This window comes from Ctenocephalides felis, unplaced genomic scaffold (genome assembly GCF_003426905.1).
Source record: "Ctenocephalides felis isolate EL2017-DRISC unplaced genomic scaffold, ASM342690v1 CF-g0.4_SCAFFOLD_03571, whole genome shotgun sequence".
Classification (NCBI taxonomy): domain Eukaryota; kingdom Metazoa; phylum Arthropoda; class Insecta; order Siphonaptera; family Pulicidae; genus Ctenocephalides; species Ctenocephalides felis.
This window is the reverse complement of record NW_020539725.1, coordinates 13,186,293-13,207,434: the sequence shown is the minus strand read 5'-3', so window position 1 is coordinate 13,207,434 and position 21,142 is coordinate 13,186,293. Positions and strand designations below refer to the sequence as shown.

Sequence of the window (21,142 nt, the reverse complement as noted above, 5' to 3'; positions counted from 1 at the left end):
TATTATTTTCTACTATCTTCGAATGAATTAAAATTAAATTTATATTAAAAAAGTAACAGTTTTGATCAATATTATTTATTTTGTGCTTTACTGTTTTGTTTGTGGCATTATTTCTATGGCAACTGAATTGAAATCCATCTTGTAAAGAAACGAAGATTTTATTAAACCTATATAACCTACATACATTTTATTAGAATATTACCATTTGAAACATGTGCTTTTGAATTAGCTTTAATTTTGCATGTATAATTTGTTGAATGACATTTCATATGACAAAACATCATGTTTTATAATCATATCATGTACTAGTTTTAAATTATAGTATATTTTTTATATTTTTGAGAACACAATCTTTTTTATAGAATATTTATTCAGTGAAATAATATGGAGTTATTTCGAGTGGATTATGCTCTGGTGGGTATGACCCATCCGCACACCATGATGTTGTTGCCACCAGCAAACGCCCAAATTAATGAAAAGCAAAAAATTGCAGTCGGGGGGCAAGATGGGGTCTTGCAAGTGTTTGGATTAAATAATGATGAAATCGAGGTATGGCATTTTATTAAGATTGTATAAAGTTAATACTAAAATACAGATGTTTATGCAAATGCAAGTCAAATTCTTCATAACTCAATTTTACTTTTTTATTTTATTATATTAACAGTTCTTCATTCCTTTCCTTCAATTAAGTTTAATTTTTCTTTTATTATTTGATTATATTAGCAGAGCGTTTTTGGATAAAGGGTATGGGCGTGTTTCCATACAGAATTGGCCCCACCCTGGTATTTAAATAATTTTGATGTCATTTTATAGGTATTTTCGAGAAAATACGACATACCAAATTTCAAATCCGTAGCTTATCATTTGGCCGAGATATCAGTGAAAACATGTGAAAGTGGCCCCTTTTTTAAAACTCACTTTTTGTCGGAAATATGAGAGATATTGAAAAAATGTTAACGTCATTCTATTTATACTGATCTTGTCTATATTGTTCATAACAAATAATGTGAAAAAATTATTTGTTAGTGTGAGAAAAAGTGAAAATAATTTTTTGTTTTGAATTTTCGGGTAGTGCGGTTGTTTGGACTAATTTTTAATTAGCATCATTAGAAGGGCTATTGAATTTTCTTTTGGTGTGCAAAATTTTGTTTTATTTCATGTGGTAGAACACATTCAAAATTAGAAAAAACCTGAGCAAGTACATGCTCGCGCTCATATAGCGCCCGTGTAAGTCGTCTCTCATTCGCAACGACTAGCAACAGCATTGCTCGCCGCGCGTCTTGATAAATTAAAACATATTTAATAAAACACAAGATATATACATTTATATTTTAAATAATTATATATTTATATGTATATGTATAATAACTATATTTTTATATAATTAAATATATATTATTTATATATTGCACAAGTATATTACATGATTTAATCATCATTAATAATTTATTAATTATTAATATTAATTATTAAGACCACTAAATAAATAAAATATAGATTGATAAAAAATATACATAATAATAGTATATCGGTATAGGATTACGATTCATGCTACAGTAATGTATACAAATGCAAGTATGGTATACTAAGTTAGTCATAAATATATTAAATAATATCTTGAAGTTTTTTTTTAATTAAATAATATATATTATTATTTAAATTAAAGATTATATTTTCAATATATTCTATGAAATGGAATTACTCTACTTATAAATACTCATAATAATTATTGAACTACTGCTCTTTGCTCCGTATCACCGTAACGGCTAGGTCGGCCTTTGCCAAAAACAAATTAGCACATCTCTCTACCAAAAGGAATCGAATGTATTTGCCCGAAAACTTGGACAAAATATTACGGACATACAAAACTGACACACACACATCCATTTCTTCTGAGAAATGCCAAAATATTCAGAAACCTCCGAAACGTAAAGATATGCAAAAATTTTCATTTCCACTTACTTACCCTACAGTTAAAATTATATTCTATAATATTTTTATTTGCATAAACATTCTTATTTATATTTAACCCTTTTGTAACAAGTGTCCGCTTTGCGACCTGTGTGTACGAGTGTCATCTATAGACGACATCGAGTGTGTCGACTTTATTTTCAAGAATTATTACTCCAAATTGAATTATTGAGAAATCTAGTTTATTATTGTAATATATAGCTCTTTAAAAGTGTAATTTTAAAGTTATTAAATCTATTTTCACTGAAAATGAATTGAAAATCTTAGAAAATGTTGTGTAAAAAATACTTAGGCGGCTTGCTAGCTCGTACATTCTTTACCCCCATTCTTTTGTAATGGGTTAAATATATATTTATATTTCATTATTCGTATTTAACAAAAATGCATTACAGGTAACATTTAAAACCATTCCTGGTCCTGAAATTACTTCTATGCAATTAGGAGGAGCGCTCGGTAAGGAACTTGAAATTTTTTTCAATTATTCGGTTTCTTTTACTTATACAACTTTTTAGGTACTCCTGCTGATAAAATTTTTATAGCATCAGGCAATGAGGTCAGAGCTTTTACAAAACGCGGAAAACAGTTTCTTGGATTTGATACTAACCTTACAGAGCCTATAAGATCTATGTATGTTGAGCTTTGGAAGCTGTTAATTTCAGTTGACTCAAATTGATAATAAAAAATTGTATGATGTACTAATTTATAACTTTGTTTATTGAAAAAGTAAATTCATTTTCTAGGTTTGTAAGTGGTAGTGATCTTCTTGTATGTGGAAATCATATAATGGGCCATTTCAAGGACTGTAAAGATGCTGGAACTTACTTGTGCGGGGACTCCATAGTGGATGTGGTAGCTGTACGTCCAGACCTGGTAACCAAAAATTTTATTCATTTTTTTCATATATTTTAAAAAAATTCATCTTTGTTTCAAGTTATTTTTTTATAACAAGTTTCATATATTTAAATAATTAATCATTATTTTAGTTTCTTGGTCTGAAATATTTATTCACTGTTTATTCACAGAATTCGCCACGTTTAACAGTTGTACTAGCATGTTCTGGAAGAGCTCTACGGGTTTTAGAACATTGTCGTGTCTTGTCAACATTAGAAACTCCAGCTGTACCTACATGTCTCCAAGTTGTTCCTAATTCATCAGCTGTACTATGTGGTATGACTGATGGAACAATCTCGTGGTTGGCTTTAGATGGGTAAGATGACTTATAAATATAAAATATTGAAAATGCGTTTATTACCCTACTCTTTAACATGCCGCATTTAAATTTTAAAATCGTTTGCTGCCAAGATATAAAGAATTGCACATTAGAGAAGATTTGTAATCATCCTTGTTATTGATTAAATAGTTTTTACATTGGTTGATTCATATATTCGAGTATAATTCTATAATTATTATATGTTAAAGTTAAGTATTTTAAAATTATCCTTATTTTCTGTTACAATTGCCTTAAATTTGATAAAAATCAAATAGTCTGGGTTTAGGACTAACATTAAATTTTTAGAATAGATGTAGAATATACCACTTTGTTACCACTTTGGAATGCTACATTTAACATAACCATATGCAAAATACAAATTTCACTTTATATATAATAGAATATCTATTTAAAAAATTACGAGAACCTATCACAACACAGTATTACTTGATGAAACAAACATATGAAGTTGCATATAACACAGATACGTTTAAAAGTTTAAGTTAAAGCTTTCTTAGAAATCCTAACTTAACTTTTTTTAAATACTGTAGATATAAAGATAATAATTATATATTTTTCCAACTGGCCATTACAAGGCGAGCTGCTTTAAGTCCATTTGTCGAAACTACTGGTGCATCAGTCACTTGCCTAGATGCCAACATAGATCCTGATGGAGGCGGAAACAGCACATGGAAATTGTTAGTCGCCAGATTGGATGGCACTATTCAAATGTATAATGTCAGCTCAACGGGATCTTATGACAACCAGCCTGATTTAGCATATTATGCGGTAAGTAAGAAATATAATATTAGGTTGTCAAATATCTCCCTTCCGCCTTTTTGTATTAGAGCAAGAGCAAAAAAGCGGAAGGGAGATATTTGACAACCTAATATAAAAAATGACAAAAATTGAGTAGATCGATGACGTTTTATTAAAAGATATAATTTTTTTAGAATGTTAACGAAGGAGTTTCGTCCCTGAGAGGTGGTATTGTAGGGAATTATGGAAAATCTGAATTGATAGCCTGCACATTTTCTGGTAGAATAATTGGACTTACGACCACACCACCCACAAGTACTATTGGAACTAGCAGCGATATCAGTGGACTCCATGCAAATGACAAACGAGCTGACAAATTAAAGTGAGATATTTAAATACTAATTTTATTTTTTAAATATCATCAGTTTTATCAAATGCAGCTTGTGTGTTTGGTAAAACCAAAAACCATTTATTAGCTCCTCGTACTTTTAGTGTATTGTCAACAAAATTAATAAATCTTATTTGCTTAAATAATCTTAAATTGTAATTGAATTGATTCAATAGATTATTAAAATAGTGGGATAAGTTTATTCGTAAGTTTATAAGTTTTATTAATAATTTATATACTCGTATTATTTATAAGTTTTATTATTTTAATTAATATATTTAATAGGTTAATATATTTATTACAATATTACTGCTCTAGGGCTGAAATAGCAGAGTTAGAACAGAAGGTATCGCGTGAAAGATCTCGCTACCAAGCATCAACTCAATCTAACTCCCTTGGAACTTCATCAATACCAGCTCTAGAATTACGGGATATGGTATTTATAAAAAAATATAAGTCTCGCTGGTTATAGAACAAAATATAATTATACTATATATTAGTTAGTGCTATCCCGAGAAGACGCATGTTACTCGTTAAGTTTAGAAGCTCCTACAGCTTTGGATTTTGTTCTGATCCAAAGTGATGTTCCTATAGATTTACTTGATTCGCCGGATACTACTGCTGTTGTTAGCAAGAGCGAATGCGAACCTGGGGTAAGTAATAAAAGATATAGATTATTAAAAAAACAATTTTAGATAAAAGCTTTGTATATTTCAATTTAATATCTACTTGTGTTATTCAATTTAAATTTGAATAGTTACACATTCTTGAAGGAAACATAGCATGACAATGAGCATGACACATATGTTTGTTTTTTATATCATCATCATCATTTTATTATTATTATTATTATTATTATTATTATTATATTATATTATTATTTCTATTATTGTTATTTTGTTATATTTATTATTATCTGTTACTTATTGTTTTTATTCCACTTTATTGTTTTTCTAATATTATTTTTATTATTCTCAAATTTTATTTATTTTACTTCTTAAGTTTATTATTATTATTATTTACTTTTATTTTATATAAAATAATCATAATACGGATATCATTTTAATGTAAATACTATCCTTTACTTTGCACTATATTTTATTTATATTTATGTTATTGTTCATTAATGCTACTAGATGTTATATTAATTAGCAGTTGTAATAAATATCGTAATTTAAAACAAAATTATTAGTTAATGTGAGTACTTAATCTTGAGTAATTAGTTTTAAGAAGTAAGACGTTTTATAAATTCTAAAGATTAAAAAGTTGAAATGTGAATTGTCAATATCAATTTGTATATAAATTTCAGAGTGGAAACTATCTATTGGCTACTTATAGATGCCAACTAAATACGACTCGTTTAGAAATAAGGTAATATAACAATAATTAAATCAATTAATTTATAATAATAATTAATATCGCATGATTTAATCGTTTCAAATTTTGTAAATATAAATCTAGTTGTGATATATTTAACCAAAATTTTGAAAATACAAATATTTCAAAAAATTCGAAATAATCTGATATAAAACTTCTGAAACCCGAAGAATATTGTTTTTAGAAAAATCTGGACGCAAGGTTGTAATCAGGGACTGATCCGTCCAATTCGACTTACGATTACCTACCTTACTTGTATACATAATCCGACATTTTCAAAGAATTTTTAAATTATTTTTTGTATATTACATTGCAAATTTAGATTACAATTACAATTTTAATACATTTTTTTTTAATTTTTGATACTGTTTTTTTTTTATTGCTTTGTTTGACTTTCTATTTGTATTCAGGTTCCGCACAATGGAAGGTCAGCATGGGTATCTAACAGTTCATGTTACACCATTATTGCAACCAAAGTGTTGTCAAATAAGAAAATATCTCATAAGGCCATTAAGTTTACATACTAGGACCCATATTCCACCCGATGATGACAGGTAATTTATATAAAAAAAAGTTTAATCTATAATTTACGTAAAGTTTTTTTTTAATAATTCAGCAGTTGTTTGCAAACATATTAACACCCTATTGTCTCTGGAAAATCTGCAAACATACTTGAAGTGAATATCTCAAAATGTTTTTAAATTACTGCTCTAGCAAAAAACTTAATAGATCATTTAAGTGAATATGAAAAAGTGAACTTTATAGTCATGTAAGGTAAAAAGGGCCAGGAAACGACAGAACTTGTAAATAGAAAGCCATGAATATATTTTATTATAATATTTCATGGAATCTTTCACCAAACATTATCCTATTTTTTTTGCCAATGCTATAGTAACCCTTGGCTTACCGTGTTCATAAAAAACACGCTCGGATTAATTTTCTACCACATTGACTTATTTATTTATTTATTTGAGAGAATGTTGCATTTGATAGGCCATACAATCGTTTGCATCTTCGCGGTCCATTCAGTTTAGCAGAAATGCATTCCTGGTTAACTTACTGCATTCCTGAGGTACCAGAGAGGCCAGAAACTCGCGGTGCTGGTGATGATAGGGCCAGATATACATTTATTTCCACACTTACAAGAACTGTTATAGATTGCGAATATGGGTGAGTGATTAAATATACATTTTAGTCATTTAATATCTTATATTTACTACATTCTTTTATTTATAAAATTTTCTAATACTCCATTTGATGGCAAGCAAGATGTTTACTAAATATTTTAATATAAAACAAAATGTTATTTATAATTGCAATATATGTTGTAGGAGAGGAGAAGCTGAAATTAAATCAGACAATATTTCGACAATAGCTGTACTCAAAGATATTCTTACTAAAGAAGCAACCAAAAAAAATATTAGGCTTGATATAGCTTGTAGTAAGTACCATTTAAATTTATTTACTATCATTATATGTATCATAATATGTTTGCAGGTCAGTTTTAAAAACATTAAAATAACTAAAATATATTATAATTCGACAGTGTGCAAAGATTTTGTATCAATGCAATCAAATTTGTTTATTACAATCCGTTATTTATTCTGGTCTATTTTTGTTTCTTTTATTAACTTTCTAAAGGAGTAGTTTGTTTTCTCTGTAAATCCCATTGGCAAATTTTATGTTTTCTTGTCGTTTTAAGTAACCTGAAATCCTTGGACACCAAACTTGGAAAAAGTATGTGTGTGTTTTGATTCTTAGTCGACTTTTCCTGAATAACGACTACACCGATTTTAAAAATTTAAAAGCCATTTGATGAAACTCGATCTGATTATTTTACAACCTAGCCGTTTCTTTTAGTATAGGAGCCAGCAACGTTTTCAAAACTAGCATTTTAGTCAGGCTGGTTTTTTGATATGTGGTCCTTGATGCTCTCTCGGTTAGGGTACGGGCCGTCTGGCAGCTGGAAGTGGTTGCGTTAATTAGTGCGCAGCCAATTTGTACAGCGCGATTTCAAAATTTTGAAAGCATTTTAGTCAGTCCAATTTTCGTTTTTTTGACTTTGAATAGGTTCACCAGACTCAAATTTTTTGTTGCCAGACATTTTGGGCGCTGCTAAATATGTGCCAGACGCCAATTTATTTATTAATTTTTTTAAAAATTCAAATCATTTTAGTCCGTCTGAAATTTTAGTATTATGTTCGTTAAGGGTAAAAACACGTAAAATTAATTTGCCAGACGTTTCTGCGGTTGTTAACCATGTCTGGCAAGCAAAAATGTCTGGCAATATGGTACTATTTTATAGCATTTTAGTCAGTCCAATTTTCATTTTTTGACTTGATATTTGATTTGATAACTTGAATAAGTTATCCAGATTCACATTTTTGTTGCCAGACATTTTGGGCGCTGCCAAATATGTGCCAGACGCCAATTTATTCATTAATTCTTTTTAAATTTCAAATCATTTTAGTCCGTCTGTAATTTTAATATTATGTTCATTAAGGGTCAAGAAACATAAAATTAATTTGCCAGACGTTTCTGCGGTTGTTAAGCATGTCTGGCAACGAAAAAAGTTTGCCAATATGATACTAGTAGACAGAGTGAGACAATCGCTAAATACATTGGCGCGAATGAAACAAAAAACTATTATACTTGTAAGAGCGCTATACGTTTACTAGGCAGAAAACTATAAGAAAAATCAAGTAACTATATTAGACAGATGTGTTTATAAACTTCTCTGCAAAATTGTGTTTATACCATTTTTCTTTAGAATCACCGTTTCTTACAAATTGCCATCTGGAAAGTTAAAAAATTCATATTTCTCATAATATGCAGCCTTTATAAAGGTGAATTATGAGTGAAAAATAAAAATCCATTGATTTGTTTTGGATAGATGAGTTTAACGAGTCTTATGATATATCACATTGTAGTATTATTGTCCCAGTGTGGGAGGTTCGCATACCTGATTGTTTTGAAGGAATTAATCAAAATAATTATGTATAAATGAATGCGGGGCGTGTTACAACATCCAAAGTGCTTAAACAGTTATCATATTAAGCCATAAGACGAATAAATCTGTACAATAGACGTTTTTATTCGTTGTTAAAAAAAAACGATATTCCCAATTATAATCTTGATTTAAGAGACCTAGGTCGAATGACTATCATTGTATAGTGATACATATTGATCTAAAATGAACCCATTTGAATTTTTGAATTATTAAATACACTTCGATTTTTAAAAAACATTGCTCAATTTACAGCTAAAAGCTGAAAGAAAGAAAAGAGCGGAGAATGCTTGCTGTACAATATATATTGTATATATTATATATATACTAGAATTTTAAGATTCTATTCTAGGGGTAGCTCGAACTGGTAAGGTAGCAAAACTAGTATTATCAGTATTAAGCATAGCTGGGCAGCGTTAATCAAATAGTTAACTTCGTTAATCGTTAATCCGCTACAAAAAAAGTTAACTTCGTTAAACGTTAAAGCGTTACATTTCGGAAGAATTAACGCAAGTTAACGTTAATCGTTAATCCGTTAATATGTGTAAAATTACATTTTTATATCGTTGCGTTAGTGAACTTAAAAAACTTATTAGTTTAGATTCTGGAAGTTAACAGGTTATGAATAAAACAAAATACATACTTGTATAATTCAAATGTGTAATTTAACCCCTCGCGCGTTTTATGCACACTTCCGTGTGTATAAGGAAATGGCACAATTATCACATACCGTGATAACGCTATTGGTCAACTTTCCGTTTTTATGATTGCATATTGTTTTTACAAGAATTTTTTTCTAAATAAAGGGAAAGAGTTTTTTTAACTTCCCGTAGGGCAAGTTATAGTAATCGCAAAAAAATCGAAAATGAAAATTTTTGCATTTCTCGACGTTTCAAAGGTTTTTGAATATTTTGGCATACCTTAGAAAAAATGGATGTATGTGTGTGTGTATGTATGTGTATTCGGATACAAATTTTCGTCGACGATTTCGGGAACACGGATCAACCGATTTGAATAATTCAAAAAACATTCGATTCGTATTGATAAGAAGACGTGCTGATCAGTTTTTGGCAAAGGCAGGTCTAGCCGTTCCGAAGATATGGGGCAAAATTGAGCCAAAAACGGTAACTCAGTTTTTAAGAGAACGGAGCGTCCGATTTTAATAATTCAAACAACATTTTACTTGTATTGACAATTATGAAGAACTGATCAATTTTTCATGAAGGCAGGTCTAGCGGTTTCAGAGATCTAATGAAAAAAGTAAAAAAAAATGCCATTTGGCGGTCAAAATGATCATTAGACATATGCACATCAAATTATCAGATATTTTATAGAGATTTTAACATTAAGTATAAATTTTATTTACTTTCCTATGGGTTCCGTACTAATGTTTATCCTTTAGACAGCGACGCGGCGCTTACGCGCTTTATATTTTGTCTCTATGCAGTCCTAAAGCAGTAAAATTGCTTTGAAAAAAAGTTCAGATCTTCCAAAATATGTCAAATTAAAGAAAACCTTTTTTTTTTCAAAAAAAAATTAATTTTTTGTCCAATAGTTTATAGTTTCTGCATTCCTCTCTACTGCTGTCATACGTTTCCAACCACATTAACCGAAACTTTGGGTGAAATGCCGCGGCAAGTTGGCACTGTTCATCATTCAGGAGTAGTCCAAATCTTTTCTCTATGCCGTTTAATAAGGCATTGGCTAAAGCTATGCCGTGCGGTAAATAGTAGGCATTGGATTAACGATTAACGGACTTCTCGCATTTTAACGGAAGTTAACGTGTCCGTTAACATTTTTAAAAGTTAATCCGTTAATCAAAATGTTAACTTCGTTAATTAACGATTAACGGATTAACGAGTTAATGCCCAGCTATGGTATTAAGTATAGGTATGTGTTACAATTAGTTGCTGCTAAAGCCATGTAATATGTACATGTACCAATAATATTACATGTATCATGTAAAATGAAGTCATTCGACTCAGTTAACTTAGTGATAAAAAAAAAATTGCGTACAGCAAAATGATTATTGTCAGTTCTCATTGCAAAACTTAAAATATATGATATTCTTAGGAAATTGACGATGTTACTTAACCACTGTCGAGTCAAATTTTTCAAAATATTAACAGCAATATTTTAGAATCATTAACATATTTTTTACAGCTAGTAAAATTAAAAAATTGACTAATATGATGCAATTTCTTTGTCTTTTCTAATTAGGTCTTTATTTAACTTTATTTTATTTGTTTTATGAAAATGTTATTGAAATTGCACTAACTTTAAATAGCGCTCTTACGAGTATAATAGTTTTTTGTTTCATTCGCGCCAATGTATTTAGCGATTGTCTCACTCTGTCTACTAGTATCATATTGGCAAACTTTTTTCGTTGCCAGACATGCTTAACAACCGCAGAAACGTCTGGCAAATTAATTTTATGTTTCTTGACCCTTAATGAACATAATATTAAAATTACAGACGGACTAAAATGATTTGAAATTTAAAAAAAAATAATGAATAAATTGGCGTCTGGCACATATTTGGCAGCGACCAAAATGTCTGGCAACAAAAATGTGATACTGGATAACTTATTCAAGTTATCAAATCAAATATCAAGTCAAAAAATGAAAATTGGACTGACTAAAATGCTATAAACTAGTATATTGCCAGACATTTTTGCTTGCCAGACATGGTTAACAACCGCAGAAACGTCTGGCGAATTAATTTTACGTGTTTTTACCCTTAACGAACATAATACTAAAATTTCAGACGGACTAAAATGATTTGAATTTTTAAAAAAATTAATAAATAAATTGGCGTCTGGCACATATTTAGCAGCGCCCAAAATGTCTGGCAACAAAAAATTTGAGTCTGGTGAACCTATTCAAAGTCAAAAAAACGAAAATTGGACTGACTAAAATGCTTTCAAAATTTTGAAATCGCGCTGTACAAATTGGCTGCGCACTAATTAACGCAACCACTTCCAGCTGCCAGACGGCCCGTACCCTAACCGACAGAACACCAAGGACCACATACCAAAAAACCAGCCTGACTAAAATGCTTGCTCGAAAACGTTGCTGGCTCCCGTACTATTTGTAATTAGAAGAATAACGCAAAAATCTTGAACGCAAAATTCACTTTTCGAAAGAAACTATAAAATATTAAATAACAATGCATTAACCCCGTGGTTTTCAATCTGTGGGGCGCGCCTCCTCGGGTGAGCGTGATGTTGCTGCAAGTGAGGCGTGCAAATGGTTCCAAAATGCTATTTTCGAAAATAAACCAAAAATTTTGTGATTATACAAAAAAATGTCGATTAAACAATTATTTTTTATGTATATTTTAACCCTGCCCACTTGGATGCCGCCGCTCCGCCGGCAAAATTCATATAAATCTCGGAATTTGCGAGTGGAAAGGGTTAACATAATATTGCATATTAATTTCTAGTCTGCTAATTAAATTATAATATATACGAGTTGAATATTTGTGAAACAATTTTTATCAAAATTTTTTTAAGAGAACTGGGGAACGCGGTACTAAAAGGTTGGAAACCACTGCATTTGCTTTATTGCTGCATTTGTTTGACTACTATCTATCTAACAGATAATACATCCCAAAACGCTACAGAAAATTTGGGTATTTAAAAAATAACAAACTTAACATATGTTAAGTTTGTTAACATATGTTAATTTATATAAATATAAGTAGTATATAAGCAAATTGTCTACCAAAAGTTTTCGTACTAAAATGACAACGCAATCGCGCTGGGTTGCTGCTTACAGTTATAATATGGAAGCGCAATGGCGCTGCGTAGCTGTTAATTGGTTGCCGTTTGAAACAATAGGTAAAATACAGCTGGTAAAAAGCAATTCGCATTGAAAGCCGATTATTTATATATATATATATATATATATATATATATATATATAGAATTTTATGATATGAGTGGAACGAATATTAATTGTTTAATATGAACAAAACAGCACTCAGATTTTTTTATCACAACTTTATTTTATTATTACAAACGTTTCGAGACTAAGGTGTGCCTCATCATCAGTTTCACGCATTGTGTGTCAAGCATTGATTGAAACAATTGTCACTTGCCAATGCAAGGTATAGTTGATGTTTTATATTAAAAAGTCCAAATTTAGTTTTAAATAAAATATTAAAAAGAATGTTTAGTAATAAATAACTGTTATTGAAATTACATTAGTCTCGAAACGTTTGTAATAATAAAATAAAGTTGTGATGAAAAAATCTGAGTGCTGTTTTGTTCATATTAAACAATTAATATTCGTTCCACTCATATCATAAAATTCTATATATATATATATATATATATATATATATATATATATATATATATATATATACGAGGTGTGTTCAAAAAGTACCCGGAATTTTTAAATTTCGCGGGTCTGGAGTGTCTGATTGTCAAAATTTTTTTTTTATTGTGTTGGTATACATGCCCCTAAAGTATGATGAAATTTTCAGCTATATTCACTGTTTACTTTGTCTGTGGTAGTCGCTAAGTTCGACGTGTTTTTCTGAGCTCGGCGATTTTTACAATGGAAGAATTGAAAAGTCAAAGAATTTGTATTAAATTTTGCGTAAAAAATGAAATAAAGTGTAACAAAGTGTGTGAAATGTTACAAAAAGCCTATGGTGAGTCTGCTATGAAAAAAACAAGTTTCCAAGATGGCCGCGAAGACGTTGAAAATGACGAACGCTCCGGTCGACCCAGCACGTCAACAAACGATGAAAATGTGAAAGAAGTGGAAAAAATGGTTATGAATGATCGCCGAATCACAATTAGAGAAGTTGCTGATGAAGTTAGCATATCAATTGGCTCATGTCATAACATTTTTTCAAATGTTTTGGGCATGAAACGAGTGGCAGCAAAATTCATTCCAAAATTCCTCACTCGTCGTTGCTTGTTCGTAATTTTTTGGCCAAAAACAATACCGTAGTCATGCCCCAACCTCCATAATCACCAGATATGGCTCCGTGTGACTTTTTCCTATTCCCAAAGTTGAAGAGACCCATGAAAGGACGGCGGTTTTCCTCGATTGAAGAAAATCGCTGAGAGTGCTCAAGGACATATCAAAAAGTGAATATCAAGGGTGCTTCGAAAATTGGAAAAAACGCTGGCATAAGTGTATTATATCTGGGGGGGACTACTTTGAAGGGGACCACATTAATGTAGACGAATAAATAAATATTTTTTTGAAAAAACGAAAATTCCGGGTACTTTTTGAACAGACCTCGTATATATATCAGGTTGTTCATGCAAATTGTCTTAAGGCCTTACCTTCTTATCTATGGTTCCGGTTGCTTCCTGGGTTCCGGTCTTAATATGAAATATTTCTTCACAACTGGTAACACTAAGCGTAAACATTTTTTTATTCAGTTGCAACATTGCTGTGATTGCTGTCAACAGTAACGTGAAACAACATAACATAACCTTAAATGTGTGCTTGAAACATGAAAATATAACATTTATTTATTTTTGTATGAATTGTATTGTGATTTGTAAAGTTTTTTTTATATACTTTTATATACATTTTGTTGAATATAAACGATTTTCATAATGCAAGTTCACGAAGGTGATGTTGTTTTACCCGGTGATATAGCAGTTGACATACCAAAATGTGCATCCACAACAAAGGTTGTACTAGGTCCAGGTTTATACAATGAAAATGACACCGTTTTAATTAATAAATGTGGCATATTACGAAAAAAATCCCCAAACACATATTGGGTAGACTGTCAGCAGAAACGATATATTCCTAGTAGAGGTGAAACTGTCTTGGGAACTGTTGTAAATAAAGGAGGAGATGTTTTTAAAGTGGACATAGGAGCTAGTGAACATGCATCGTTATCATATTTAGCTTTCGAGGGAGCAACTAAAAAGAATCGACCTGATGTAAATATAGGTGATGTAATATTTGCAAAATTACTCATCGCAAGCAGAGATCTAGAACCTGAATTAGTTTGTGTTGATTCTCATGGGAAGAAAGGAAAATTAGGAGTTGTATCAGATGGTTTTGTTTTTAATTGCAGTCTGAATTTGGTTCGGAAAATCTTGAACCCCAAATGTCCCTTACTGAAAGCACTTGCTAAGGAATATCCTTATGAAATTGCAGCTGGTATGAATGGAAAGATTTGGATCAAAGCTAGAAGCACAAGAGAAACGATAGCAATTGCAAATGCTATTTTAGCAGCTGAGTTTGTTGTTGAAGAAGAAATTGTTAAAATGTGTGAAAATGTTGCTCTATCAGCAGCTGGATTTTAATTTTTTACTTTTATATATTTACATGTAAATATAATTACTATTAGTTTATTCTTTAAAATCTAAAATTCTAATTTATTAATTATTAAGACATCAAATGTAATATTCAAAATATATTACAAGAATATAAGCATTCATAACAAAACTTGGACTTAGATTATTTCTAATAGTGTATATTACGAATCCTAAATTTCATTATATATATTGCATACATTACAGAGAACTTCTTTATAACATTGTTGCTCGTGAGCAATATTGATTCTATTGAATTCAGTAATTTGTGAATGATTTCAATTATTGGCGTATTTTATAGAAGTTATACATAATTTTAGGTCACGTTTTAAGAAATTATTTGAAGTGTATGCATTGGTTAATAAGAACATGTTGTTTGGATATAATTTTTGTGCCTTATTTTATGAAAATCAGAAAATCTAATTTGAGTAACACAAATATGGAAAGTTCAAGCATTCTACATTAAAATGCTGTTTATCATCATTTAAATTTAGGATTTACAAATTTGTTTTGTACACCCCAATGCCCTTATTTTCGCAAATTTAAGTGAATAGTTTATTACTATGTTGAGAATATGTTTTATGTATAAATATGTTATTCACTTAATTAATTACTATAAACTATTATTACTTACAGCAATCAATGATGATAGTATACCTCATACTCTAAAATTAATGGATGAAATATTGCATTCTCAGTTAGAATTAGTACGAAATATTGCATTATTGGATGCACTGGATGAATTAGATATTCGTAATGAGGATGATGTACTTGCTTTATCAGAGGAATTTAGAGATGTTTTAGAAAGGGAGAGTGAAATTCGAGAACAAGCTAAACGAAAGCCTGCCATTTTGGATCGTTTGTATGGTAATATAATTTGCTACTAATTTATTATATTAGGTTGTCAAATATCTCCCTTCCGCCTTTTTGAATAAAGAGTCTTTTGAATAAAGAGCAAAAAAGCGGAAGGGAGATATTTGACAACCTAATAATTTACATAATACTTCCACAACAAACATTTATCTTTAACTTCTTTTTAAACAAATATTAGTATTTCTTTATTTTATTAAATTTTTATATCACGTTGAAATTAATTTATTATAATTTTAACTCTTAAATAGCGTAATTAAGTTATGAAATTGATAAAAAATAATAAATATTAACGAAGTTTAGAATATGTGTAAATATATTTGCCGTGTTTCCCATATATTAATGATTTGATATATCATTGAATTTTTTGTAATCACTTAAAATCATAAGTTGTTTGTTAACGTTTTATTTTATCAACATGTTTTCATAACTTATGTCTACTATTTTGATATAATCACTTCTGAAATTGCCACTATCTTAGCAATTGTTAACATTTTATTTTATAAACAAGTATTTTGATAGCATAAATATAATTATAATTTATTTTTATTTTTAAGGTATCATAACCGATTTGTATGTGGACCAGCATAAGTTTAAAGGAGTCACAGTTAAAAATAGTATATCATCATTAACAAAAATCTTGGATAAATATGATTTGAAAACACTGATTGACTTTTTTGAGGCACAAAAACTAACCAATGCAACATAAATTGTATGTAAAGTATTTATTTGAAGGTTTCTTTTTGTCCAAATTTTTATTTTTATTTAACACATGTGAAATTATTTTCAATATATATGATAAAATAATTATAAATTTATATTATTTTCTTTAAAATTACACACCAATTGCCTTGATCATAAAAACTTTTTTTTACAATTATTCCTTCAATTTTAGTACATAATTGTTCTAATTCACCTTCTTGGAATACATGATAATATCGCAAAAATATTGGTGGGTCTATTTGCTGACTCTGTTTAGATTCCTTTAACTTCCATGGGACTAACATATCTTGAAACTTGAATTCTGTTCTATTTTCGTGAATTGGAAGTTTGAGTACATTATTTGGATCGGTTTCATTATCTTCTATTTTCAATTCAGCTACATCATCAATTTGATCTACAATTGGTAAAATAAAAATCTGGTATAAATTCATTAATTTTCATAATCTATACATATTATATGGCTTTAATATATTATATAAAAGCACTTTTTTACTTCAAAATTTTAAGTCTGATAGTTCATTAGATTTCAAAATATTAATTGTAATTCATTATAAAAAATAATTCATAAGATTTTATTGAACTTTTAATTCTTACCACAATTCTTTTTCAAATAGTTAGATTTTTTATTTTGTCGCGTTTGGTTTTTGGCCCATACATATATAAGAGCAACTCCATCCTTTTTGAGTATGCGAGCAATTTGTTGTATTGCTTGAATTCTTCTTTCCTGTAAGCGAATATTTTTATATTTTTTGTTTTTAATCAAATGATGTAATGAATTTTCTTTTAATGGTGATGTAATGATGTAATGAATATTCTTTTAATTTTAATCCAGAAATTTATAACAGATCCTCATTCAATTTTTTGTACTTTACCTCATTGGCTAAATGATGAATAACAGCTATACTAATTGCAGCATCAGCAATGTTATCACGAAATGGTAATGTAAGGCAATTGCAGGTGCAAACTTGAAATCCACGAGAAAAGCATAATGAAGAAAGATTTTCACTTCGATCGCAACCTATCTATAATTTTAAATAACTTTGCTTTCAAAACTTAATAATCTTGATGATAAATTAAATGATTTTTTAAAGTGACTTGAATAATTCATAACATTAGACTTTATTATCCAATTTTACCTGTACTATGCTACTTCCACTTTTAAAATATTTTCCATTTCCACATCCTACATCAATTAAAATTCCACCAACAGGTATAGTTTGTATGAATTTTTCAACATTAGGCCAAGGCTTGTGTCGTGTATCACTAAAATGTGATGCTATTTGTTCATATACCTTCAAAAATATTAATACAAGATTTCAATATCATAAACAAAACTATTTGAATAACAATAAGAAATAATCACAAGTGACAAAAGCAACTTTATATATTGCTTACACTATGAACATGTATCCTTTCCAAGTTTTCTGCAACATTTTCAAGTGTTACTTGTTTATCATTTAAAATATTCTGCTGACTATCGCACATTTTTTTATAATCACAATCACATATTGCATTCTTTCGAATAGTGCGAAATGTAAATGAAGTTCTAACAGAACGTTTAGAAACACTTAGACCATTTGTGGTTTGTATTACATCCATTGTTCTGGGCGTAATTCCATGTGTCCAATTATATCTAAGTAATCAAGCTGATATTTAATAAAATTGAAATAACTATTTAAATAGCATTTTGCAAATGAGTTTCTCTATTAATCATCACAATAAAATTTTGAACTATTCATGCATACCTAGATTCATTATCCATTATTAAAAGACTTCTTTGTGGTAAATGTACAGAATAATGTTGATTTAAATTGTTTCGGAATTCCATAACAACATCAGATCCTAAAGACAATGAATATATTGGGGACTCAAAAGCACTATGTGTATCAACATGGGGTGGTATTCCTAAAAAGAACTTTAATTGAATTAAATTTTTAAACTTAAAGTTGATGTAGCCAAAATATTTAAGAAACTAAAAAGAACATAATATTGATATAAAGGATATTTAGTGATCAAAATGTAGATCTAGGAAACTAATGTAGTTAATAAAGCAATATGTTTATTTAGTATAAATACTATTCACACAAAAAGATTAAATTATGAAAACAAGATTTAAAATTTAATAGATGGAATAGATGGTGCTCTAAAGATTCAATTAACTATTTTAGCATTATAATAGGAATACTATTGTTGTTTATTAATAAACTCGCCTTGTCCAGGTTTATACATATTAACAGTTAGTTGATCTACTTTATGAGGTACATCAATTTTCATTTCCTTTAACCTTTCCCAAATGATATCACATTGTTCAGGAATTTTTTCTTCTAGAGGTTTATTTCTATCTACATTGTTTGTATCATAATAAAACTCAAAACCATAATGTTTGACTTTACGGTGTTTCATTTCATCATTACAATTTTTATCCCAATCAATAAGTGATAGTAAATTAATTTCTTCTTGTGTGGTGACTATATCTTTTATAATTTTCAATCTTGGAGGTATCATATGGTACTCGTCATCAGTTTTAGAATCTGGTAAAGCATTTACATAGGAAAGGTATACAACTCCATCGTTCTGTCCAATAGTTAAAAGGCCATTTACTTCATTCATAGCTTTCTCAGAACTAGAGACGTCTTGGAATTGAATAAAACAAAACGATTGACCTGGTACCATAACAATTTTTGCTATATTTCCATATTTAGAAAAATTTTCAACAATACATTCTCGAGTTAAACCTGACACAAGTCCGGCATTGCAAATTACTATGTTCTGCAAGAAATTGAAGTATAAAATTATTGAACATTCCTCGAAAATCAAAAGTTCAAATGCTTACAGACTATTGTCTTTTTTTTATTAAAATCAAACATGAAATTAGTAAATTAATAATTAATTAATATGTTTCCTTCTTACAAAGAAAAGATTCATTTAACACAAATTTAAGAAGATTGTATCTATTTAATAAACATTATGTTTTGTTAAAAATGTATGTGAAAATAAATTATTATATCAATAAAAATGTTGAATTATTCTACATAAAACAGTATTGTTTATTTACATATAGTTAAATATTGTTATTTTTCATACCTGAGTTGGTGTAGTGCAAAAAGTAATATTTGTTGTATTTTCTATCAAATGTTGGGCACGTATTCGTTTTCTTTCGCATTTTTTCTTCTTGGATTTTGATATTTCAATCGACATTTTTTAATTATATTGTATTGTATTGTTTTATAATATATTTATAGAAATTATAGTTTTGAGGTTATTCCACGTTTTACTAATAATTTTACAAAGTTCATGTAGAATAATTAGAAGAGACAGTAATTGCTATAAAAAGTGAATGAAGGAAGATAAAATCAATAATCAGATTCTTATTATCATTTTGAAATGGTCAATTATAACTATAAATTATAACATTAACGAATAAGTAACAAATGTCATTTCGAAGAGGTTAATTCACAAACATGATATATTAAACGTTATTTAATAAAAATAAATTAGGTGAAGCATATAATCATCAATATATCAACTTTTGCATAACAATTATTTTGTTCAATTTCTAGGATTTTTGTTCAATTTTTTATTTCTTGCTTTTTTTATTCACATTACAGCAAATATATTAAAATATCTGTATTATATTGGTATAAGTATGTACAATTAGATTTATGGCGATCATTTCAAATATACAGGTCATTTGATAATAATTAAAGTTTGAAAATAAAAATGGACAATATTTAAATTTAGTTAATTTTCTTGATTTCAAATTGCGCGCCAAACCAAAGACGTGTCATGCTTGAAGTTAGACTTCACTGCGCTGCATTCGACAAACGCCAGTAGATGCCCCTTTCCTTCAATCATTTGTTTCCTGTCAATCTCACCTAATAACTTTTATTCATTTTTTTTAATACTTTAGTTGCCATTTTTAACCATTTAAAATTGTGTTCGTTCTATTTGTGTAATCCTAAATATTTTCAAATTATAATTCTAAAATTCGAAAAAGTAACTTTATTTCATCCATTTTGGCCACACTACAGCTTCCGGAAGCAAACGACATTAGCCGATCAGTGACGAAGAGGCTTCTGTAACAACAAGCATCGGCCCGTAAGTGTTAAAAATTCCTATATGTTTAGTTTAAGGTTTAATTAAAATTTCTAGTTTAGTATAATTATAAATAAGTGCTAAAGAATCTTCGGTAAGTGGCAATCTATTGTGATCATTTGTGATGTGAATAATTAAGCTTCGATTTTAGAGTTTATCGAGGGTTTCGGGTTTGGTCTTGTGCATGCGTCATGATGGGTTGGCTTTTTCCATTAAAATGTCGCATCCATAGCCAATCTTAGTTATCTTACACATTTATTTAATATATCTACTATTTTTACTACATATCGATATATGTAGTCTTTATAATTGACTCCATTGTTAGCCATTACTCATGGGTGATGTTTGAGATTCTGGCTTTCATTTCCGTAAGAAAGTTAAATCATTCTATTTAATAATTTATACATTGGATGCATCGGCGTAAAGTGCAGTGTTACGGCC

At 29.1% G+C, this 21,142-nt stretch overlaps 3 protein-coding genes across 3 annotated transcripts; 2 read left to right on the top strand and 1 right to left on the bottom strand.

Annotated features, from left to right (window-relative positions):
• The first annotated feature begins 384 nt into the window (after positions 1-384).
• LOC113385642 (Bardet-Biedl syndrome 7 protein homolog) lies at positions 385-7,213 on the top strand. The gene is made up of 14 exons (XM_026623489.1): positions 385-549; positions 2,364-2,424; positions 2,484-2,598; positions 2,712-2,841; positions 2,994-3,178; positions 3,778-3,970; positions 4,135-4,322; positions 4,647-4,764; positions 4,829-4,981; positions 5,638-5,699; positions 6,116-6,259; positions 6,699-6,875; positions 7,037-7,146; positions 7,203-7,213. The coding sequence occupies exons 1-14, from the start codon at positions 385-387 to the stop codon at positions 7,211-7,213; spliced, it is 1,812 nt and encodes a 603-aa protein (XP_026479274.1).
• A 6,978-nt stretch (positions 7,214-14,191) lies between these two features.
• Positions 14,192-16,569, top strand: LOC113385174 (exosome complex component RRP40). Its single transcript, XM_026622994.1, has 3 exons — positions 14,192-15,028; positions 15,650-15,880; positions 16,441-16,569. Exon 1 carries the CDS (start codon positions 14,300-14,302, stop codon positions 15,002-15,004), a length of 705 nt encoding a protein of 234 aa, XP_026478779.1. The 5' UTR covers positions 14,192-14,299; the 3' UTR covers positions 15,005-15,028; positions 15,650-15,880; positions 16,441-16,569.
• Positions 16,570-16,698: 129 nt separating this feature from the next.
• LOC113385641 (alkylated DNA repair protein alkB homolog 8-like) lies at positions 16,699-19,934 on the bottom strand. Its single transcript, XM_026623488.1, has 8 exons — positions 19,691-19,934; positions 18,817-19,375; positions 18,352-18,511; positions 18,002-18,239; positions 17,743-17,898; positions 17,479-17,628; positions 17,201-17,330; positions 16,699-17,000 (listed from the first exon to the last, which is right to left on the bottom strand). The coding sequence occupies exons 1-8, from the start codon at positions 19,802-19,804 to the stop codon at positions 16,699-16,701; spliced, it is 1,809 nt and encodes a 602-aa protein (XP_026479273.1). The 5' UTR covers positions 19,805-19,934.
• Between the last annotated feature and the right edge of the window lie 1,208 nt (positions 19,935-21,142).